The sequence below is a fragment of the Mastigoproctus giganteus genome, chromosome 1 (genome assembly GCF_048544385.1).
Source record: "Mastigoproctus giganteus isolate SK-2022 chromosome 1, ASM4854438v1, whole genome shotgun sequence".
Lineage (NCBI taxonomy): Eukaryota > Metazoa > Arthropoda > Arachnida > Uropygi > Thelyphonidae > Mastigoproctus > Mastigoproctus giganteus.
The window spans coordinates 66,867,472-66,893,043 of NC_143575.1; the positions used below are offsets into that span (position 1 = coordinate 66,867,472).

The 25,572-nt window shown below is 37.7% G+C and overlaps 1 protein-coding gene across 3 annotated transcripts in view; it reads left to right on the forward strand.

The window, feature by feature from the left end:
• The first annotated feature begins 848 nt into the window (after positions 1 to 848).
• The window catches only part of mRpL9 (mitochondrial ribosomal protein L9), a 173,216-nt gene continuing 148,492 nt past the window's right edge, over positions 849 to 25,572 (forward strand). For 2 of the 3 annotated variants that reach the window (XM_090380433.1, XM_090380443.1), the window contains exons 1-2: positions 849 to 970; positions 6,668 to 6,876. In XM_090380433.1, coding sequence (XP_090236559.1) covers positions 6,790 to 6,876 — 87 coding nt within the window. In that variant the 5' untranslated portion in view covers positions 849 to 970; positions 6,668 to 6,789. The remainder of the gene's footprint in view (positions 971 to 6,667; positions 6,877 to 25,572) is intronic. The other variant, XM_090380436.1, reaches the window with a different exon arrangement.

A 25,572-nucleotide genomic window follows, 5' to 3' on the forward strand; every position in this document is an offset into this window, starting at 1 on the left:
AAGCGTGTAGATCGCTGGAAAAAAATTTCTTTTTCAGATTCTTTTTTCATTCTGGGTTCTAGTCTGAGTCAAGGAGGGAAAAAAATGGAAAATGAAACATGTGAATAAAAATTCCAACACCATATATAGAAAGGAAAATGGAAAATTGCAAGGAAATTCGCTTTCTATTTTGCCACTTAATATTGTGATTCTGTCATATGTATATACATATTTATATTAATTGTAATTATTTAATAAAAAGTAACTAAAATAAAATTTTTCTTTGTTGACCTAAGTAGGAATTGACTTTAAAAAATTTTTTTTTATATTACTTGTTTTAAAAGTTCAAGTTACAAAAATACACGAAAAACGTGTATTTTTGTAACTTGAACTTTTAAAATTATTGAATTTATCCTGTTTTCAGCCGCCGTATTTGTTGCTTTGCCACGTGCCATCTGCGTGTCACTTGACATCCGTCTGCCGAGGAGACTAGCGGGAACGCAGTGAGTGGACGGAGTCACAATCCGTCAATCACTGCTTTCCCCCCTGTTTTCTTCGCCGCCATTTTGAAGGGTGCACCATCAACTAAATATTTACCCAATTCACAAATGTGACGCTCAATGACCGGCGAAGGGTTTCTCAAACTGTGTTCCTCGAGATGTGAACAAGTCTTCTGCAAAAAATCGTAATTAAAATTAAAAAAATAATAATAAATAAATTTTGCATATTTATAGCGTACACCACTTTTGTATCATTATAATATTTAACATAATTTTTTTTCGGTTAATATACCTGTATACTCTAATCAAATACACAGAACACTTAATTTTGGCGGGCTATGCATAGACAAGTATGCGTAGAGGCAATGACACCTACGAAAAAGTTGCAATTGGGCGATCTAGTGTGCCATTTCGTATATGATTTAGCCTGGAGCACAGAGTAGTACTGTATCTTACTACTGGCCTGGAGTACACGGGTTGAAGGAGAAGAGGTAAGCGAACCGATATCATAACTAAACTCACTTCCTTCTATAATATTTTTGGATAATTATCAGTATTTCGAAATATTATTATTAAAATATGTGACCATGGATTTATGGTTGAAAAAAGGAACTTTAAAACGAGAAGCAAGTACTCCTAGTAGTGCAACTGTGGTCGATGAAAACGAACACAATATTGTCACACTTCAAAGTGAGGATGAAGAATCGCAGCCTTTTGTTCCCCAGAAATTCGAAGTGAAAAAACAGGAACCAACTAATAAAAGACCAAAACAAAACTGTAAGGAGAGTTATTCCAATTTCGACTTTACATGTGTTGGAAATAAAGATGCACCTGGTGCACAGTGCGTCATATGTAATAATAATATATTAGTAACAGTTCTTAGGCTCTCGCCAAACTTGTGTTCCGTGAATATTTTGTGAGATGAAAAGTGTTCCGTGACTAAAAAAGTTTGAGAAACTCTGGTTTAGTGAACGGTATTGTATTATGTAGAGTCCATCATAAAGTGAACCAATTGTAAAGAGAAGGGTCCACTGTAATAGTCTGTTTCCCCCTCCCACAACTATAAGTTTTTGGTTCCACCTAATACTGCCTTGATAGCATCAACAAATATTCTTAAACCCCTTCTATTTAAGTGTAACCCATCCCTGTAAAAACAGTCTTTATTCTTAACAAGCACAGACCTCACTGAGAAAAATTCAACCCCATGAGCCCTGTACTGTCTCTCCAGAGCTGAATTGATTGCCAAGGCTCTCATCATGTACTCCCTTCTGTCAAGTCTAATTAATTAATGCTAATGTTTAACCCACTCTTTTACACTTTCTTTTATTGTTATCAGCTTCCATTAGCCTCTGGTGCTTTGTTCACTTTTAGCTGCAGCAGTTTCTCTTCTATCTTTCTGTTATTATTAAATTATTTAACTTGAAATCCATTTTAGACTTCTGCTAATCCTGTTTCTAAAAACTTCACGTCTGAACATATTTATTCAAAATATCTATTTAGTTTATCAGCAATCTGTATAGGATTATCAATAGTTAATGCTATTTATATTCAGTGAATGTATGTGATCCATCCCTTCTAGTGCATACCTATCAAATTTTTTGTATTCTTATATGAAGATTAATCATCTGATTTAGCTTCCCTAACCTCCTAGTAACTTGATTCCAGACTGGCTTATGCTTATTGTAACACTATATCCCCTGATAATTTATAACAATACTATGTATTTTTCTTCTCTGATTCTAAGCACATCTACTGTAGGCACTTGAAGAGAGCAGACATGTTGTAAGATGATTCTAGCAGATTAACTGAAGGTGAAACTTGTAGATAAAAGGAATCTATTTTGTAGAGACAGTATTCACTTGAACAAAGGTGGTGCAAGGGTTTTTGCTAGTATAATTGAGGACATCTCAATGATACTCAATTTGAATTTTAAATTCAAATTGAGGAAAGACAGATGTAGGATAGATGTGAGGAAATTTGCCTTTAGCCAGCGGGTGGTTGGTTGCTGGAATAGACTTCCATCCCTTGTCGTGGAAGTTGATAGCCTAAATAAGTTTAAGGCTCAGCTGGACAGGTATTTCGAACGAACAGAGAGGTGAAGTGGAAGTGGTTATTTTTTATTTATTTATTTATTTATTTTTTTTTTTTGGCTGATGCTGCATAAGCTTGCTTTCTTGCATCAAATGCCTCTACTAATGCTAATGATACGGGCAAAAAATGATATCATCAATGATATTTGCCAGCATCATTGAGGATATCATTGAAGAGTTCCCCTGAACCCTTCAGGGAAACTGCTGGTTAGAAGAGAGGAAAGGTAATATCTTAAGGGTTCAAGGAAAAGAAAGGTAATATAGATGTTTATCTGATGAAAATACTAAAATGAGTAAAAATAATGCTAGCACAGTTCACAAGAATTCTTGTTTGTTGTTGCAATAGATGATGTTGGCAAAACTTTTTGAAGGTGCCAATGTTTGAAATGAGCAGGAAGATAAAGCCTAATTAACTTCAAGTGGTGTGCCAAGGTGAAAAACTAGAATACTTAGTTTTAACTGTGTCCACTGTAATGTCAGGAGTGTTTACGAAATGAGTGAATTCAAACTCTTGGTTAGTACAACTAATGCTGACATAATAGGATCAATGGAAAACATAGTGTAACCCAAAAATTGAGGATGATGAGTTTCACCATGGTATGTGTAACGTATTTAGAAAGATAGGGAAGATAGATGGGGTAGTGTCATACGCCTTCTCAAACACAACTTGAGTGCAAAAAAGAGCCTTTACTGAGTAATGAGTTGCGTCTGTCAGCATACAATTTGTGTAGTGTTAGAAGCAAAGGTATAATGCGATTGGGAGTAATCTACAGACCAGAGGATTGTGAAGATTATGATGAGAGTATCTAAATGTAAGTGGAATAGACAAGCAAATGTGAATATCTTATGGGCGATTTCAATTTACCTCTAACGGATTCGAATAAATGGGAGGCAAATTCACCATGGAGAACAAATTTTTAAATAAAGTAGATGATTATTATTTTTATAGCATGTTATTGAGAGTCAGATGACATCACAGGACTTATAGTATTGGGACCACTAGTACTGTAGTGATCACAGTCATTAGTTGGAAGATGATGAAAAATGTTGCAATAGTTAAAGATAAAGGCATGGGTTTTAATATCAGAAAAGGGCTGTTGACAGCTTAAGAACAAAATACATCACAAAAGCCATGAATGCATATATACTATTAAGGAAATATAGTATGAGGAGGATGCTGAGATGGGTGGATGAATATAGAGCTGACCAGTCTAATTGAGCAGCAAAAGATGGCATGAGAAAATTAGTTATTAGATATACCTACAAAGGCTACAAATTGCTCTGTAATAGTACCACAGAATAGATTAAGGCAACCAAGGCCTAGTATGAGATAGCACCCACCTAATTGAGTAAAGAGTGGGAACAAGTAGTTTTGTATGTATGCGAATATAAAGAAGAAAACAAATCATATTGAACCCTTGTGTACTGGGTCTGGGAAAGTCTTAGAAAACTCAGCTGATGCTGCTGATGAACTGAATAAGTACTTTACATCATTCTCTACTAATGGAAGACCCTTCATGGTGAGGAGAGCCTGTATAAGTGAAGCAAAAAAGCAGGAAATTAGTTATATCAAAATTTAAGAAGATTATTCGTTAGAAAAATCTTTGAGCCTAAAGGCAAATGAAGATTCTGGGGCTCATGGAATATACCCACTAATTTTGAGGAGGCCAGCCAGAAAGTGCATTGAGCCATTAAGATTAATCATGAGGTATTATTGGACTCTGAAGAGATTCCTTTAGTTTGGAGAAGTGCCAACATATTGCCAATACATAAAGCCAGTTCTAAGAGTAATGTCTGTAATTATAGACTGGTTAGTCTTACTTCATTGGTATGGGGGCGCCTCCGTAGCCAGGTGGGCAAGAGCAGCAGTGTGTAGCACATGCTTCTTGATCAGACTGGGGTTCGAGCCCATGACCACCAAATACGGAGGATGCGGAAAGGTCAGGGAATGACCACCGCATATCCCCGGAGCAATATGGCCTTAGTTGCTAATGCTCCTAAAAACCAAATAACAAACAAACAAACTTCATTGGTAGGAAAAATCTTGGGGGCAGTGATTAAGAATGCAATCGAGGTACATTTAGATAAAGTTGTTTTCTGAAGCACACAACAACTTTTGTTAAGGGAAAAGCCTGTAAGGGAAAATCATGCTTAATTAACCAGGTAAGCTATTTTGACACAATTACTCATGGATCTAGGGAACAATTTTGGCATGTTTATTTGGATTTTAGTAAGGCACTTGACTCAGTCTCTCAGGAGACTGAGTCAAATGCCTTTCTTTTGCAGATTAGTGTTATGTCAGTGTGGGGTCTCCCAAGGATCTGTTCTTGGACCACTACTGTTTTTGATTGAGAGAGAGAGAGAGAAAATGTTAAGTGACCAGTTACACAGAGGAAAGTGGCGGGTGGGGGTTCAGTATATTGAGCCACAATCAGAAGTGTGTTAACCAATAGCAGGTTGCCATAGATGAGGTGTCAGCCGTGAGAGTGCATAAATACACTTGCTTTGAGTGACCAGAGTTCAAGCCTGTAACTGCTAAATACGTTGCTTTTCCTCGTATTTTCTGTATCCTGTGAACTCCTCTGAATGTGTTCTGGAGTATGAACAGAAAATTTATTTATTTTTTTATACAAACTTTACATGAGTCTCTTGAAAAGTGGCACCAGAATATCAATTCAACTCCATGGCAGATAATTACACAGCCAGTATATGACAAACGATGTGAACTGGCACATTATATCAAAAAATTAGTGAATGTTCCAGGAAGGAAAGGTCCCAGTCAGCCACCTAACTAAATGATCTGTAATCCATAATTCCCTTTAATACCACTGAAACAGCTGTTAGAGCAGTGAAACTTTAAATTGAATGGCAGTATGCACTATTTTGGGAGTGGCTGTTTATTTGAAAGTAACTGCTATTTATGGTTGTGTGTAACATTTAGATGGTTGGTATATTGGAGTCACTTTATTGAGCTGTGAACAGCTGAGGTGATTTGCTTTCATACATATTGTGCACCAACACTGGCTCATTATGAAAAGAAATGAATCATTCACAATTTTGCATAAATATAAATATCTTTATTTTCACAATTATGAAATTGCTGCTAAAAACAGTAAAAAAAAAAAAAAAAACTCTTGGTTGTACTCAAAAGCAACCATTAAGCCAGAGAGTACAATTTTGACAATGAATACAGTCATCAATGTATTTGCAATCCTGTGGTCTTGAACCATAGTCCACTCAAGCATGTGCATTGCTGCACTCTTTGCACTTAGCTACATCAGGCCTCAATAGATTTCTTACTTTTAAAACTAGTATGCTATAACTTCTTATTGCTTGTTATTTATACCAGTGTTGTACTAGATTTTGATTTATTCACATTTCAAACTAGGAAGTGAAATTTAAAAAAAAGGAAAAAAAGAAATTTATTAAAAAAAAAGTGGGCAACTTTTCAAGGTTGACAGGTTTACTCTAATGTTGTGAGTTGATGAAATCAGGATTTGTGTTAGGCAACTACCTGCATTGTTTTGTAAAAATGTGTGTACATGGGATTTGTGGAAGTTTTTGATTATGACAAATTTCTGGTGGGGGCCTGTGAGGATGATTAATCGAAATTATGGTGCCATTAAAGGTAATTTGTGGTAAGAGGCCTCTGATTTGGAAAGGTCTGGGTTCAAATCCTATTGTACTGGAGAAATTCTTAAAGTCTTCTCCAATTGGGGCTGTACTTAACTGAGCTCAGGAAGATGGAATAAGTTTCTCCAATGAGTTACAGGTTCTCAGCCTGCAAAACATGCATATCAGTGTGTAAGTGCACCTGTACAAACATATTCATGACCGAACCATATGAACTAAGTTACCATAAGGTTTCTTATAAAAGTAACAATAGTCTTCTTCATTGGAAAAGCGTTACTTATTTGAAGTAGTGCAATACATGGTAACTCGTTGCTACAGATGGAGTAGACAATGCACCAAAAATTTCAAAGTGCTATCTTTGGCAAGTGTGCCATCATTTTAATGATTATGTTAGTAAATAAACATTAGATAAGATATTACACCTTCAGGTTTTATTGTTAATAATGGTACTATTTCTTTTTGCAGCTTGATAACTAAAATGGGATCATGAAGAGTGGAATTTATGGAGGAGGATTCATTCATTTTAAATGCAGAAATATATATTTAAAAATTAATTAGCAGCAGAGGCTTACCATTTCTGTCTTACCATGATAAGAATTGCACTTCGAGAATGCATTCACAAAGGCAGTCCTCTGCTTTATGCAGATATGCCTGTTATTAAACAGCAGTTTCGGGTATGTATCAAGCACTACTTGATTATTTTTTATATAAATATTATAGATGTTTGCAAGTAATATAAGGGCCACCCCAGAAGAAATAATTCTATTTCATTACCCCCCCCCCCACACACAACTAATGGCTACTATGATTTCTATGTAATATTCAGGCAAGGAAACATTTCCCATGATTGTTGTCTCAGCTGTTTGCTTGTATCACCCCAGCACCTACTCATTCACTGGCGATACAATTAAATCAGTGCCATTTACACAACTTCTGTAGTTTTTTACTACTACGGAAAAATATGGTGATATATCACTGATATTCTTATAATGAATTTCAAATCCGTAGCCTATTACACCTGTGTATTTATTCTTTTTAGTATTTATTTTTATTTTTATTTTTTTATTAAAATGCCAAACAGGAGAGGTATTAGAATCAATAGTACTTAGTACCGTGCTTGGGTTGGAGGTTGAGAAGACGAAAGAAGATATTTGTTGACATTAGACTTGAACTTCTGTAGACTGTAATTTTCAGGAAATACGTATGAAGGAAGGTTGTTCCAGAAAACGGCAGTTGAATGAATAAACGAGGAAGATGAAAAGTTGGTTCTGTGAGTCTGAAGTTGGACAGTAAATGGATATTGGTGGCACGTGTTTGGACTGTTTTGAAAGAGAGTGTGGGAATTATAGAAGCCAATTCAGAAGAACAGTGCCCATGGAAGTATCTGTAGAAAAGGCATGCAGCAGAAACAGTACGTCTATGAGACAGAGAGTGGAGAGACTGTTAGAGAGGAGTCATTAATTAACCTAACTACCCTCTTCTGAATGGAATCTAGAAGCCTGAGAGAAGTTTTGGGGGCACCACCACAGATGTGGGAACAATATTCCGTGGTAGGGCGGATTTGCGATTTGTACAGAGTGAACAGCTGTTTGGAGGTAAAGCAATGCCAAGAGTGAAAGAGAAAACCAAGTTTTTTAGATGCAGAGGAAGCGATATTTGTAATGTGCTTGTGCCAAGAGAGATTAGAAGTCAGGGTAATCCCCAAAAGAGAAATATAATTTTTCCTAGAAATTGGAGTGTTACCAAAGATAAGGTTGCAGAAGAATCCTTTTTGCGAGATATAAGACAAGACTGAGTTTTAGAAGGATTGAAATCAAAATTGTCTTTGCCCCACTGGAGAATTACCTGGAGATCAGCATTTAAGGAATTGGTAGCGGATGTTTGTGAAGTTGAAGCTGATTGAGCAGGGCAAGGTTTTTCAAAATGGAAAGTGGAATGCAATGTGCTATCATCGGCAAAACTATGGATGGTATTTCCAGTTAATGGAAGAAGGCCATTAATATACAAGAGGAAAAGAGTGGGGGAAAGAACCGGACCTTGGGGGACACCAGCATTAGTGGAGAAGTTAGAAGACAGAGAGCCATCTACCATCACTCTCACTGAGCGATCAGAGAGAAAACTGGATAACCAGTTACAAAAAACAGTTGGCAAACCATAAAATGGAAGCTTGTTTAGAAGACCTTTATGCCAAACATGATCGAAAGCCTTTGAGATGTCAAGAGCAACTGCTTATGTCTCACCAAACTTTTCCATTGAATTTGTCCATAAATGGGTAACATAAGCTAGAATATCACCAGTGGATCGACACTGATGGAATCCATCCTGGTGATCGTTGATCAGACAGAAGGTTTCTATGTAGTTTAAGGGTTGGCGGTTAATTGATTTCTCCATTACTTTAGAAAGAGTAGAAGTAATTGCAATGGGAGGGACTTGTCATCCTTTTTAGGAACTGGCTGGATATGAGCAAATTTCCAAGCAGAAGGAAAAAGACCCTTGGAATAAGAAAGTGAAAAAAGGCAGCAAAGAACAAAGGAGTAAGTTCAGGAGCACAGGTTTTGAGAACAAGTGGAGAAATACCATCAGGACCTGGAGCTTTCTTAGCATCGAGATTCGTCAAAATCTTTCTGACATCCTTTTGACTGAAGACTGCAGGAGGCATTGAAAGGAGCGTGTTGGAAATGGTGGGAGGTGTTTTACCAAGATCATTAATACATGATTTGGAAGAAAAATGGTAGGTAAATTTTAAAGTGGAGTGTGGAATAAAGGATTCCATTCCTACAAGAATAATTTCACTGACACGATCTAAGCAAACCTGACATCAGAAGTTGTGAAACAGTAGTCTGACCAAGGAAAAGAAGAAAAGAAATCTTGCAGGTCATCCCATTTTGCATTCTTGTAATGCCAAACAATACGAGGTTGGGAATAGCTGTGCGATAAAGGCCCCATTGGTGAAGAGACAATCACCAAGTTGTGATCTGAGGTACCTAAAGGGTCACTCACTTCGACCGTGTACTTAGAAGGGTTGTTTCTGAGAAAAAGATCAAGCGTGTTGGCTGTATGGTTAGGATTGTCTGGTATTCTTGTAGGTAAATGAGCAATCTGTGCAAGGTCATTAGTAATTACAAAAGCCTCAGCATCTCGACCCGCTGGGTCGGTGTGATGAGAAAACTGAAGACAACTGGGGTTGTGAACATTAAAATTACCAAGGAAAATTACCTCGCTGTTAGGAAAGTTGGACTGGAGAAAGTCAAGTTACAAAGAGAGGAAGTCAAAGAGCTCCAAGTGATTAGTGAAGTTGGGAGAACTGTAGAGAGACAACAGATGAATTTGATACAATTAGGTAGAGAGATTTTAATCCAGAGAAGATCGAAGAGAGGAGATTCCAAATAACCAATTCTCTGACAGGGAATATCGGAATGGACGTATGCACAAGTACCACCTTTGAGGCGAAAGGAATCGTACAGTGAATAATTTGGGCAGCTAAGATGAGCAGTAGTTGAATTAACCGATAACTGAGGTTCTGTCAGAAAAAGTACATGGTCTTTGGCAGACTGCAAGTGGAAATGGACATAGTTGAGATTAGAATTGAGACCACGTATATTTGTGAAATGAACTAGGAAGTGTTTTGGAGGTTTAGATCTTTTCGCAGATAAAATTACTGTATTAATTTGCCAATTCATGGTGTATTGAAGAGTAAGAAAAAGTGGGGGAGTGCCATGCTGTATGAAGTAATGAAATTTTGGATATGGCTTACACATGGTAATTATATACCCAGATACTTGACATAATGTGGCCTCGACAATGCCCCCCGAATATACACTACTTGAACTCCCTCCAGTCACTATCTGGCAGAGTAGAGGTAGCAAGATTATACACTAACTGAACCGGAAGTGTATAATCTTGCTACCTCTACTCTGCCAGATAGTGACTGGAGGGAGTTCAAGTAGTGTATATTCGGGGGGCATTGTCGAGGCCACATTATGTCAAGTATCTGGGTATATAATTACCATTTGTGAAGTTGAAGCTGATTGAGCAGGGCAAGGTTTTTCAAAATGGAAAGTGGAATGCAATGTGCTATCATCGGCAAAACTATGGATGGTATTTCCAGTTAATGGAAGAAGGCCATTAATATACAAGAGGTAATGTACAATATGTTCGGTACAATATGTTAACAATATGTTCGGTCCACTGTACTAACTAACAGCTGGACTGCGAACACCGTTTTAGAGCTGTACCCTCGAAATGTAAGGAAGATTGGATCTCACCATGATGTTCATTATAACCTCAAAAGTCATCAGTCATACTGCATGATGGAAGAGATGGGAAGGGTTGACCGGAACTTAGCTTTGGAGACTAAACATGGGTGCCACCACTTCAAGCCTCCAATAAGCAAAGTGGTGGTATTTCACTGGTTGATGAGGGTCATCTACCATTTAGTATTGCCTGGTAACACAGAGGGGCGGCATTCCTCCATGTGGTGTGCGTGCCACATGTCGACCCCTGCTTACGTTGGTTCATACCTGGGTAGTCATCCACAGTGTGCTTGTGCATGGAGGTTATACCCAGTATATCTAACAGTCCCACCATCGTGAAGGTGCAAGCAGAGGGTTTGGCTGTCGCAGACCGTCCGGACTTTGCCGAAATTGGGTCCACTTGAATTGAGTGTCACCCGAATATCAGTTCCATCAGCGTTTTAGACTCCCAGGTATACTATTGTTACTATGCACACCAACTGGCATTCATGTTTTGGAGTGATACTTCACAACTATGTTGGCATGATTGCAACACTGGGGTACCTACCTACCCACTGACGATAGGCCAACAATCTTTGAAACGGTGCCATCTATGTGGTGGTATCCTCGAGAATAAGTAACAATAGTCTTCTCCATTGGAAAAGCTTTACGTATTTGAGGTAGTGCAATACATGGAAACTCGTGAAGGTAGTCACAATATGAGATACAATGAAATTGATGCCATTTACACTACTTCCGTTGGTTTTTGCTACTATGGAAAAATATGTTCAAGATTTAGGTCTAAATGGATGTCAAATGAACTAATTAGACATGTGGCAGGGAAGAAGAATGCATGGGATACATATAAATTAACAGGTGACACAGAAACCTATGGTAGATATAAGCTGATCACAAATCAAGTCACAAAGAAGGTTATACAGGCAAAGGCAGATTACGAGAAATATTTGGCAAAGGATTGAAAGAAAAATAGCAAAGATTTCTTTACTTATGTAAACTAGAAGGAAGGGGATGAATTATATTGGGCCACTTGATATTGATGGTTCGACTGTTGATGATCCTGCTCAGGTAGCTAGCAAACTGAATGAGTATTTTGCATCAACATTTACACATGATGAATTATTCAGTGAGGGGTGAATGCCAGAGGTGTATTAAACTCTGACAGTGAGCTAAATGATTTTGTAATAACTGAGAGCAAAGTGGAGCAGAAATTATTGAAAATAAACATAAGAAAAGCACCTGGGGTGGATGAGATCTATCCAGTTATATTAAAGGAGGCAGCAGAGAAAGTAAGAAAACCATAATTATGAGATGAGAGAGTCGTTGGACACAGGGGAGGCACCCATGGACTGGAGATGTGTAAATGTGACCCCAATTCACAAAGGAGGATCAACCGGCAGTGTTCTCCCCAGAATATTTTGCCAGCTAGGTGGCATTATGAAGTAGCTGGGTGGGAAGTGTAATACTTTGCAATATTATAAAATTTTCTGTTATTTATAAATGTGACTTAAGTGATCCAGAGCAAAAATTAATTGCATAATTTAACGTTATATGCTCCTGTTGCATTGAACTCTATCACATAGTATGTTTGAATTAATATTAAATGAGATCAGTGAGCAATTCATGGGTAAAATTTAAGCGATTCTCGCAGTGCCATACGGTATTGCAAGAATCGCTTAAATTTTACGCGGGCGGTGCACAAATTTGATAGGTCATGGGGAGAATACTGAAAGGGTGACACAAGTAATTACAGACCTGTTAGTTTAACCTCTGTTCCGGGGAAATTAATGGAGGCACTGGTTAAAGAAGCACTGCAAGATCATCTAGACAAGACTTCAGTTATAATTCGGACACAGCATGGGTTTGTTAAGGGGAAGTCTTGTCTGACCAATTTGACTGGATACTATCATCTATGGTCACAAAGGAAGGCCTTTGATACTGTTGCACATGGAAGACTGCTGTACAAATTGGAGCAGTGTGGCATCAAGTTGCTGTTATGGATAAAGGGATGGTTGAGTGGGAGAAGACAGCGAGTGGTAATCAACGGACACTGCTCTTCGTGAACTAATGTTATTAGTGGAGTCCCCTAGGGTTCAGTGTTGGGTCCATTGTTGTTTTCTGTATTTATTAATGACATTTTTTTTTTTATCGTATGATGTGAGCAATACACGAAGGAACCAGATTTTTCCCTGCTTCCTTTGTGTATCGTGGCCGTGAGATCCAACCAGATAGTGTGGCACCATTGTGTTATCCAAGCCTGAGGCTGGATTCGAACCTGCGACCTTTGTGTTGCCAGGAAAGCACTTTACCCACCTGGCTAGCCCGGTTGGCATTAATGACATTGATGAAGATGGAGGTATATCAGACTAATGTTTGCAGACGATATGAAGGTTGGCAGGGTTGTTAATGACACTACTGCAGCTGGATCTATAAAAGTTGAGCAGATGGGCTGAGAGGTGGCAACTGAAGTTTAAGATTGACAAATGTAAAGTACTACATATGGGAAGCAGTAATCCCAGAGTAACGTATCAACTTTGTGGTACCACACTGACAGTGGTAGAGAATGAAAAGGACCTGGGGGTAATTGTGCAGACAGATATGAAGTTTTCTGAGCAGTGCAGATGGTCTGCAAGAGTAGCTCATGGTGTCTTGTCAATGATGTACGGGGATAAGGAGGTGATTATTCCCTTGTATAAGGCAATGGTGAGACCAAACCTTGAGTACTGTATATAGGTCTGGAGGCCTCATTTTAAGAAAGATGTAGAGCTGTTGGAACAAATACAGAGAAGGGCAACAAGATTAGTGAATGGAACAAAGGGTTGCTCTTACGAAGAAAGGCTTAAGTTTTGCAAATTACAGTGTCTGGAGACTAGGCACCTGTGAGGTGATCTGATTGAGGTGTATAAAGCCATGAATGGTTTGAGCATGCTCAATGCTGATGGGATTCTTCCTCTTGCTCAGAATAATCGCCTGAGAGGGCATAAATTCAAATTGAGTTAAGACGGTTGTAGGATAAATATGCGGAAGTTTGCCTTTAGCCAGCGGGTGGTTGATTGCTGGAACAAGCTTCCATCTGTCGTAGAAGTTGATAGCTTAAATAGATTCAAAGCAGAACTTGACAAACATTTCGAGCGAGTGGATGGGTGAAATAAGGGGTTTTTTTTTTGGCTGATGTTATAAAAGCTTGGTTTCTTGCATCATGTGCCTATGCTAATGCTTACTGTTAATGTTTACATACTTTTAACTGAAGGTTAAGTTAAAGTACTGTAAATGTAAAGTACTGCATATGCGTAGCAAAGTAATGTATCAACTGTTGATGCTACGGTCAGGGTGGTAGAGAATGAAAAGGACCTGAGGGTAATTGTGCAGTCAGATATTAAGTTTTCTGAGCAGTGCAGATGGTCTACAAGAGTAGCTCATGGTGTCTTGTCAATGATATACATGAATTTTTCTAGCAGGGGGAGGGAGGTGATTATCCCCTTGTATATGGCAATGGTCAGGCCACACATTCAGTACTGTATACAGGTTTGGAAGCCTCATTTTAAGAAGGATGTAGAGCTGCTGGAACGAGTACAGAGAAGGGCTGCAAGATTAATGAATGGAACAAAAGGTTGCGCTCACGAAGGAAGGCTCAAGTTTTGCAAATTACAGTGTCTGGAGACTAGCCACCTGCGAGGTGATCTAATTGAGGTGTATAAGGTCTTTGAGCATGCTCAGTGCTGATGGGATTCTTCCTCTTGCCCAGATTGGTTGCATGAGGGGACATAAATTCAAATTGAGACTGTTGTAGAATAGATGTGCGGAAATTTGATTTTAGCCAACTGGTGGTTGATTGCTGGAACAAACTTTCATCTGTCATTGTCGAAGTTGACAGCTTAAATAAATTCAAGGCAGAACTAGAAAAACATTTGGTGTGAATGGATGGGCGAAATGGAAACTTATTTTTTTTGGCTGATGCTGTATAAGCTTGCTTTCTTGATTTCTAAATCAAGATTGATTTAGAAATCTTCATTTCTAAATCGATTTTGTTTCATTTCCACTTGCACTTTCTGTTGGTCACTTTCCCTTCATCATTGTAATAAGTAAATAGGAATGAAGAGAAGATTCTGAAAATTTACTTTTTTTTTTTTTTGAAGATTTCAGTGAAGGGATAACACATTTCATCATAATAAAAACCCAGTTATTGGTATTATTACAAATGCAATAACAGGTTTCACTAATAGAAGGGCTGAATAAACCAAAAAGTGCAAATTGTTTTTGTTTTATGGTCGTAACTTCCAGAAATGTGCATTAGAAAAATATCACAAAGGTGTTCAGAATTGATTCTTGTAACGGAACATAAGATATTGATGAAAGTGTAGTGCATTCTTCGGCCGGACCGCTTAGCCCTTCCTCTCAGCCTAAATATAGTAGCATTTGTCAACGTGTTGGCCGCATGTTTTTTTTTTGCATCCTTTAGTTAAAAGTGATTAAATTTTGTGTTGTGCTTATTTGACAGAAATTTATTTATAACTAATACAATTTCCTTTTAGAAAAATTACCTTTTAGAGAGTTAAATAGCTTAGTTATATAGCAAAAATTTCAAATTCTGAGGTCTTGGTCTTGGAACCAAAAAAAAAAAAAACAATGTGTCATTGGGTTCACAAACGGGATGCAAAATACGTTTCCATATTTTTTTCAGTTTGCACCAGCCGGCAAAAAGTTATGTAAAGTTGAATTTATGGAAGTATAGTATTACGTAAGTTGGGGAGTGCTGTATGTACACTGAGTGATCACTGAATTACGACCACCCCTATGAAAACTGAATGTGACCCGTTGACCCTGTGAGGTACGAGAGTGTGGAGTTAGTCAACCTAGGTAGCATAGATAAGGTGTCAGTGGTTCAGTAGGTAGTAAAATTCTGAGCGTGATGGGTAAAAGGTAGGATTTATTGGACATTGATAAAGGACAGATTGTGGGTGCTTGATGAGCTGGTGCCTCTATTTCCTAAATGGCTGAAAGGGTGGGGTGTTCAACAGCTGCCGTAGTTAAAGTGTACCAGGACTGGTGTCAAAATGGTCAAATAACAACCCGATGGCAAAACTGCAAAGGTCAGCGAAAAGTTGATGTTAGAGGTGAGCGCCAGGTCCAACGACTCGTACAGGTGACCAGACGCAGCACTGTTGAAGAGTTGACTACCCAATACAACATGGGTCAACCCGGAACAATATCTGTCATGACTATGTATCGCACGCTCGCACGTATGGGCTATACCAGCAGAAAGACCCCTATGGCATCCTCTCCTAACTAAGGTTCATTGGCGTAAAAGACTCACCTGGTGCAAAGAGCATGCAAGTTGGACATTAGAAGACTGGAAGAAGGTGTGCTGATCGGATGAGTCACGTTATATACTCCACACCGTTGATGGTCATGTACAGATTTGGCTTCAACAAAATGAGGCTTGTGATCTATCATGCATGGTATCAAAAGTGTAGGCCAGTGGAGGCGGTTGTATGGTCTGGGGCATGTTTCACTGGCAGGAACTTGGACTCCTGGTGCATGTGGAACAACATATCAGTGGTCTCCTCTATTGTCAACTGCTTGCTGACTGTGTACACCCCGTTATGTTAACACTTTTTTCAGAATGGCGATGGTGTCTTCCAAGATGACAATGCGCCAAGCCATCAGGAACTCGTTGGGCAGGAATGGTTTGAGGAACACAATTCTGACTTCCAGCATATCGATTGGCCGCCAATCTCTCTCGATATCAATCCTATAGAGCACTTGTGAGACACTATGGAAAGGCATATCAGGTGTCTGGATACACCAATCACCTCCATACCTGCATTGCTGACCACATTGCACAAAAACTTGGTTGGCCCTACCTCCCGAACGCTTCCAACATCTTATTGAATTAATACCACGTCGGATAGCTGCTGTACTGAGGGCAAAAGGAGGACCTACAAAGTATTAGGTAGGTGGGCATAATTCAGTGATCACTCAGTGTATTATATATATATTTTTTAACATTACACTGCATTTAACTTGTGCAAATAGGTAGAAGCACTGGTGAGCTCCAAAGGGCATCAGTTTTGAAATCGAGGAATCTCGATTGTTTTTATTTCAAGCCTAGCATAAAATTCCATTATGTAGTTAATAAAAATATTAGGTGGTACCAGCTGAAGGTTGGTGGGGAGGTTTATCTATAAAAAAGCTAAAAAATCCCATTTTTATGGGTTTGTTTTAGCCTTTTTATAGGAAAGTGCTCATAGAATTCTTAAATGCAGGCTGCAGTATTTCTGCAGTGGATGGAATCTATCCAGTTGTATTGAAGGAGGCAGCGAGGGAAGTTAGCAAACTCTTAGCTATAATTATGAGAGCATCCTTAGATTCAGGGGAGGTCCCCATGGATTGGAGATATGAAAATGTATCCCCAATTCACAAAGGGGGTTCAAAGGATGACACAAATAATTATAGACCTGTTAGTTTAACTTCTGTTCCGGGGAAAATAATAATGGAGTCACTGGTTAAAGAGGTGATACATGATCACCTAGACAAGGCTGCAGTAATAGTTCAGACACAGCATGGGTTTGGTAAGGGGAAGTCTTGTCTGACCAATTTGATTGGATACTACATTGTGGTCACAAAGGAACTGGATGCAAAAAATAATTTTGATATCATATTCTTGGATTTCAGGAAAGCTTTTGATAGAGCATCACATGGAAGACTGCTGTACAAATTGGAGCAGTACGACATTAAGGGCAAGTTTCTGCAGTGGATTAAAGGGATGGTTGAGTGGGAGATGACAGAGAGTGGTAATAAATGGACACTGCTTTACATGGACTAATGTTATTAGTGGAGTCCCCCAGGGTGTGCACTGGGCCCATTGTTGTGTTGTGTATTTATCAATGATATCGATCAAGGTATATGAGGCTTAATGTCCAAGTTTGCAGATGATACAAAGGTTGGCAGGGTTGTTAATGACACTAAAGACAGTATGCTACTGCAACAGGATCTAGAAAAGTTAGGCAGATGGGCTGAGAAGTGGCAACTGAAGTTTAACATTGAGCAGTGCAGCCCATCTGCACTGCTCGGATATGAAGTTCTCTGAGCAGTGCAGATGGGCTGCTAGAGCCGGTCATGGAGTTTTGTCAATATATAGATATTTTGCTTGCTTAGACAAGGATGTGATTATCCCTTTGTATAAGGGAATGGTCAGGCCACACCTTGAATAGTGCATACAGGTCTGGAGGCCTCATTTTAGAAAGGATGTAGAGTTGCTAGAACGAGTACAGAGAAGGGCAACAAGATTGCTGAGAGGAATAAAGGGGTGTGCTTATGAAGAAAGGCTTAAGTCCTGCAAGTTGCAGCATCTGGAGATTAGGCACCTGCGGGGTGATCTGATTGAGGTGTATAAGGCATTGAATGGTTTCAGCAGGCTCAATGCTGATGGGATACTTCTGCTTGCTCAGACTAAGAACCTGAGGGGGGCATAGATTCAGATTGAGGAAAGAGTTTGTAGAATAGATGTGCAGAAGTTTGCCTTTAACCAGCGGGTAGTTGATTGCTGGAACAGACTCTTTCATCTGTTGTGGAAGTTGATAGCTTAAATAAATTTAAGGTTGAACTAGACAAAGATTTGGAGTGACTGGATAGGCAAATGGTAAGGTTTTTGTTTTTTATTGGCTGATGCTGTATAAGCTTGCTTTCTTGCATCATATGCCTCAACTAATACTAATACTTATTAAATGTAATATTTAATGAAAAATTGGAAAATTTAAACATTCTGCCATTTTTATAGCTGTTAATTTCAATGAAACAAAGCTTAATTCTGTTGGGGGAAAAAAGAATGTTATTAACACAAAACTATTAGTAACTTCCATTTTCAAGTTTATAAAATCATTAAGCATGTGAAATCTTGAAATTACATACATATGAATGTATTTTTCAAATAGGCCTCTGGGGTTGGGCATATTATAATATAAATTTTTAGTAGTTTATACCAACCTTGCGTTGAAATAATAATACAAAATTAATAGTTTAATAAAATTAAACTGGTATTACTAATTTACAATAAATTACTATTTACAATAAGTATATAAAACAAAAAGAAGAAAATACCATAAAGTACAATAAAATATACAGGATTAAAAGTGCTAAAATCTGAAGCTTTCGAAGGCTGTGCCTTCTTTTTCAACAGTACGCTTTGTTTTTGCAGTGCAATCTTAAATACCTGCAGGTTCACGGCACATGTCACGTGATTCAATAACACGTGCATTGTTCTCATATGTAATGGAACAGGAAGTAGCTCGGGAGTGCATTGGGTGGTATTGTTCATCCCCTCCAAGGATCACTGTCTCAAAGAGGGGATGAATCCGATACCCCTGTCTCTATTAATGTTGCTCCCAATGGAACTAATCCGCAAGCTCTCGAGCCACTTGCGGTCCCAAAACCTATGCGCCCAGTCGATGATAATTTTATGTGTGGGAAACAAAATAAATTTCCCCCACATAACATAATAGAATGTTATGTGGGGGGGAAACAAAACGGCGTCTAAAGGATTGTCTGGGGGAGCACACGAAGGCGATAAGGAATGCAGATTATGCGAAATCAGCCATGGCGGAGCATTATTGGGAGAATCAACATCAAATCTACCCGGACGAAGCTATTATCATCGACTGGGCGCATAGGTTTTGGGACCACAAGTGGCTCGAGAGCTTGCGGATTAGTTACATTGGGAGCAACATTAATAGAGATAGGGGTATGCGGATTCATCCCCTCTTTGAGACAGTGATCCTTGGAGGGGATGAACGATTCCACCTGATGCACTCCGGAGCCACTTCCGGTTCGGTTACGTGTGAGAACAATGCACGTGAAACAAAGTGTACTGTTGAGAAAGAAGGCAGAGCCTTCGAAAGCTTCAGATTTTAGCACTTTTAATCCTGTATATTTTATTGTATTTTATGGTATTATTTTCTTCTTTTTGTTTTATATACTTATTGTAAATAGTAATTTATTGTAAATTAGTAATACCAGTTTAATTTTATTAAATTATTAATTTTGTTTTTGTTTTATTATTTCAACGCAAGGTTGGTGTAAACTACTAATAATTTATATCATATGCATGTATTTCTGCTTTTTAAAAAAGCAGAAACATGAATTAAACATTGAAATGATATTAAAATAAAATTAAGAAATATATAATTTTTATTTTCAACTTTTATTAATTCTTCTGAAATTAAAAAAAAGAAGTTATAAATATTAAACATAAACATGAATATATTAGACACACGCACACGAGAGAGAGAGAGAATTAATGAATGAATGAACCTTCCAAATAGATCAGTTGTGAATTGAGTTCTGATTGTAAAATTTAATCTTATTTTATTTTAAAATAAATATTAAACAGTACTCTACAAAACATTTTATGTAACACACCGCATCAAGCAGTAGGTCGTTATTTTAGTTTGGCATTTTTTTTAGTTCCTTATTATGGTGTATGACATTTTACAAATTGATCATATGTTATTCTGGATGCACCTTTCTTTTTGTAGAAACAGACTGATTTAACTGCATAATGTGATACAAGTAGTCCTTAATGTGTTCCTGAAAATGTGTCAGAAAGTCAAGCAATATTTGTGTTATTATTGAGAGCTGAAAAGTATAAAATACTGAATTATGAATTATGGCATAAACTTTTAGTTTTTTGACCCTTGAATGTTGTTCAATATATACACAGTATTTTTAAACATTTAAAAACTACATCTGGCATCAAATATAATCTGTAAAATTAATCTTAAATACTGTTTTCTAACTTTAACTTCAGCTATTCTGGCTTATTGGTGATGGCATTTATTAGACAGAAGAAACATTTTTAATGGTTGAATGAAAAGCTTGCCAATGGCATTTTTTCAGGGATTGTTGTATGGACTTGGATGTTGAAGGGTATCTCATTATCTTTCTTGAAAAATTTGTGAACAGTAAGTGTAACACATGCCTTATTCTTTTTTTTATATAATATCGGTGTTTAGATACACCATAGATAGCTCTTAATAAATTACAAAGTAGTTGTTGTAGGCATCATTTGCTCTTTCTCATATTGTGCTCTGCCTTCACGACGAGTTGCCATGATGTTGCACTACTTCGAATAAGTAACGCTTCACTAATAGAGAAGACTATTGTTACTTATTCTCAGTTGAGTACCACCATCCAGACAGCACTGTTTCACGGCTGTTTCTTTTTTTTTAGTAAAGAGATGTTTCTTTTTTTTAGTAAAGAGATCTACAGCAAGATGCAAATCTCTTAACATCTTTACAGACTACTGAACTTAGAGCATTAGGGCTAAATTCTTCCATAATGTTTAAGAACCTTTCAGAGTAAGTGAAAACTGCATTGAGCTTTTTTCACATTCAAAATCTTTGTGGGAGGACTTTTAATGATTTTTTTGTCATCTTGATTTTCTGGTGATGCTTGATTTGCCCGTTTCATAGAAGTTGGATCTAAATGAGATGCAGTTAACTTCAGCATCTTGAGTGCTTGACCTCACATGATGTGCATGCTCAGTACTGATTTCCATTCATTTGACTTGTAAGCTGAATGAACAACTGTAAGCTGTGGCAGCTTCACAGGTCTTTTCAAAACCTTCAAAAATTGTAACCAACTCTGCACAACCCTCAGTTGATTCCTTTATCTCAGGCCAAGGGTCTCTAGTGCTGCCGCTGACTGCATTCCACATGTTATTATATTTTCAGAATTCCTTCAAGGATAGGTTCATCATCTTTATCAGTTGTCTTGATAACTCAGTTGATTGTTTGCGTTGTGTAGTACTGTTTGAAAGTAGCTATTACGTCTGATCTGTCTGATATTATGGGCTGAATATTGTAAGTGGTATTTGGAGGCATAAACACAACTTTATTTATTTATTAACATTTTTAACAATAAATAAATAAATTTTCTGTTTATACTCAGTGACGACCAAACGGTCAGAGGAGTTCACAAGATAGACAGAATACAAGAAACAGCACCGTATTCAGCAGTCATGGGTTTGAACCCTGGTCACTCAAGGCACGTGTACTTATGCACCCGTGTGCTTGACCACTAGGCTACGGTGGCCTTCTCAATAAATAAATTTTCTGTTTATACTCTGGCACGACAATCAAGTCAGTAGAGTTTTTACAATAAATTGTCAATACAAATATTTATCGTATTTAGTAGTCACGGGCTTGAACCCCGGTCCACTCAAGGAACGCATGCTATGCACTTTCGCTTCTGACCACTCGGCTACGTCAGGCCTAATAAAGATTCTCCCCTCCCCCCCACATTTCTGGATAAAAATCCTCCAATGACTTTTTATGTCCAGGAGCATTATCGAAATAATCCACCAATTGCCTTGAATGCTGAACCATTCTTGCTGCAATGTTGTCTAACTGCTGGAACAGAATGAAGACTAGACCAGTCCTGAAAAATTATTCCAGTAATCCCATCATTTCTAATTGACTGTTAGCATGTCTTTGGCATTCCCCTTCAAAGCCCTAGAATTTTCTGAATGGTAGAGTAAATTTGAGTTTAAAGTCACTTGGTGTATTGCCATCAAGCAGTGACATTACTGCTTGGTGAGAGTATCATGATGACAGGCTTGTGTCAGCTATCTTGTGCCTACCTTCTCCTTCTTTAGTGAATGGGTTCATGCAGCCATATTTTTTCCAAATAATCCTATCTTGTCAACATTAAAAACCCATAGCCTTACCTTGAATGAGTGAAAGACTCACTGGAATGTTTTTGAAGATGGTCCTCAATCCATGATTTTAGAGATCTTTCTGTTTGCTCAATCAGTGCACCATACCCTTTTGATGTAATCGTTGACTGCATGTTTTCAGCATTTTGTACGTGGTCTTCAATTTACCTTTTCACAATTGAGTACAGTCTGGTGGCTTAAGCATACTAAGTGTTGAGGCTAAAGATACACTTTTGGCATGCCTAATTATTTAAAATTTTGGCTAATATCAATATTAGTGGTACTTTCATTTTTCCTTTTTCATTTTTATTTCTTATAAAATAAGGACAAAATGCACTAAAATTGTTAAATAAGTTCAGAATGAACACTTTTGTATGAGCCAAGGCAGGTGACACTGCTGAAACTGTTAGTGAGCAGGTTGACTTGCAAAGTTTGTCAGTTTGCTGGTGTTTGGAAGACCAAGGACCACATCTGAAAATTGATTGAAGGTTTGTCTGAATGTTAAGGACTCTGTAATTGAATTGAGCAGCAAGCAGAGAAATATTGTTGTCTTCAAGCCACCACATTTCAACAATATCAATAAAATCAAATTTGTATTCTAAATATCTACAAATTAATATAGCGTATTTACCATAGCTTTTTTAAAAAATCAAAACCAGTTTATAGGTAACAATATAACCTTTGACAACCTCTCCTCCTTTCCTGCACTGAACAGACTATAAAATAAGTTTAAAGATTGAGTCTGGAAAATAGTGACATGTTGATGCAAGAGGAATACCAAAACATTTACATTAGAAAGAAACTCATTCTAAAATGCCAAATTTAAAATAAGAATTGAAGTAAAATCTGTGAAGGTAGCACAAGAAGTGATATTGCTTAATGGACATGGTCTCTGTATAATGGTTTGGTTTTATGGGTTCAGATATTTTTATTGGTTGGAAGTAAATTTTTTGAAGTTTATTGAGTATGTTTATTTGTTAGTATATTTAAAGTTAAGGCTGTTTTGTCCATTAATTTATGGTTTCAATGAAAATAAAAATTTGGAAAGTACAGTGTCAGTAGTAATAGTGACAAAGGATGTAAGGAAACAAGCTTACATAGCATCAGCCAATAAAAAAAAAAAAAAGCCATTCCCATATTGCCTGTCCATCCTTTCTAATAGTTTGTCTAGTTCTTCCGTGAAGTTATTTAACCTACCCACTTCTACAATACCAAATGGGAGTTTGTTCCAACAATTGACTACCCACTGCCTGAAACCAAATTTCTGCACATCTACCCTACAACCATTTTTCCTCAGTTTTAATTTATGCAGTATAGTCTACATCTACCCCCACCTCATGTGTATAGTCAGCACATCTACCCCTCATGTGTGTAGTCTGAACAAGAGGGAGGATTCCATTGGCATTGAGCTTACTCAATCCATTCAAAGCCTTAAACACTTCAATCAAATAACCTTGCAAGTTCCTAGGCCCCAGACATTGCAGTTTGCAGAACTGAAACCTTTCTTGGTAAGAGTACCATTTTGATCCTCTCACTAATTTTTTTGCTCTTCACTGTGCACATTCCAACAGAGTCACATCTCTCCTAAAATGAGGCTTCCAGACCAGTATGCAGTATTCAAGATGTGGCCTAACCATTGCCTTATAAAATGGGATAATCACCTCCTTATCCCTGCTGGCGAAATTTGTGTATATCATCGACAATACTCCATGAGCTGTCTTGGTAGCCTGTCTGCACAATTATTCCAGTTCTTTTTCATTCTCCACTTCCCTGAGTGTGGTACCACTCAGATTTTGGTATGCTAGTCTGGGATTGCTGCTTTCTATATGAAGTACCTTGCATTTGTTGATATTAAACATCAATTGCCACTTTTCAGCACAATTTGTCTAGATCTTGTTGGAGTAGCATACCGTGATTACCTGCCCTGCCAACTTTAGTATTATCTGAAAACTTAGGCATTAAGCTCGATATATTCTTTCATTAATAATTATAGAAAACAATAATGGGCCCTGCACTGAACTCTGGGAGACTCGACTAATAACATAAATCTAAGAGGAGCAGTGCTCATTGACAACCACTCTGTTTTCTATCACTCAACTACTCCTTTATCCATTGCGGTAACTTGTCCTTAATGCCACACTGCTCCAATTTGTATAGTACTGTTTTGTGTATAACAGTATCAAAAGCTTTTCTGAAATCCAAGTATATGATGTTGAAATTATTTTTTGTATCTAGTTCCTTTGTTACTGTGTCATAGTATCCAATCAGATTAATCAGACAAGATTGCCCCTTAACAAAACATGTTGTGAATTCCAATATCTGTCTTGATGGTTCTGCATTAATTTTTTAACCAGTGACTCCATTATTTTCCATGGAACAGAAGTCAAGCTAACAGGTCTGCAATTATGATGTCATCCTCTGATCCCCCCCCCCCATGGAGATACATTCACACATCTCCAGTCCACACGGACATCACCTGAATCCAAGGATGCTCTCATAATCATGGCTAAAGGTTTGCTTACCTCTTTTGCTGCCTTACTTAGTGTAATCGGATAGATCCATCCATCCTAGGCAACTCATGTTTAGCCTCAACAGTTTCTCCTCCAATTTCCTCTCAGTTATCAGAAGGTCATTCAGCTTTATACCAGAATTTGGCTCACTTCTAGTATTCCCATTCCGAAAAAATTCCTTACATGTGAATGTAGATGCAGAATAAGCATTTAATTCGTCTGCAACCCAAGCAGGATCATTAAGAGTTAATTCATTCGTATTTAGTGGATCATTGTGATTCAACCTTTTCCTTCTACTGTTCACGTAAATAAAGAAGGTTTTGCTGCCTTTTTTGAATTCTCTTGTCAGAGCTTTCTTGTAATCTGCCCTTAGTTTGCCTAATCTCCTTTGTGATGATTTCAGACTAGTTTATATCTGATGTAGGCATCTGTATCACTAATAATTTATATGCATTTTTCTTTTCTGCCATAAGTCTCATCAGTTCATCTGACATCCATTTAGTGGCCTAAGCGTGGAACTCAGCTATTAGACTTTTTATGCTAACCAATCCTTTTAGTTGGTATGAAAAGCATACAAGGTGTGGCTATTAAATAATGAGACTGTTGTAATAAACTAAATATAATGAAATATTTCATACCTTACAAGTTAATCCCTTCAAAATAATTGCCTTCGGCTTACGTATACTGTTCTATACATGAAACTATACAGTTCCTATGAGGTCAACTGCCATGCCTTATTGTTTCACAGGTGTCGTTTTTGTGTAGTGGCTTGTTATTTAATAGCCTCATTTTGTAGAACTTCTATGATTGCATCCTTGAATGCTTCCCATTTAGAATTTGCTGTTGGTAACATCATCAGTTGGTCCCATTGTATAGAATATAAAAACTGAGACCATT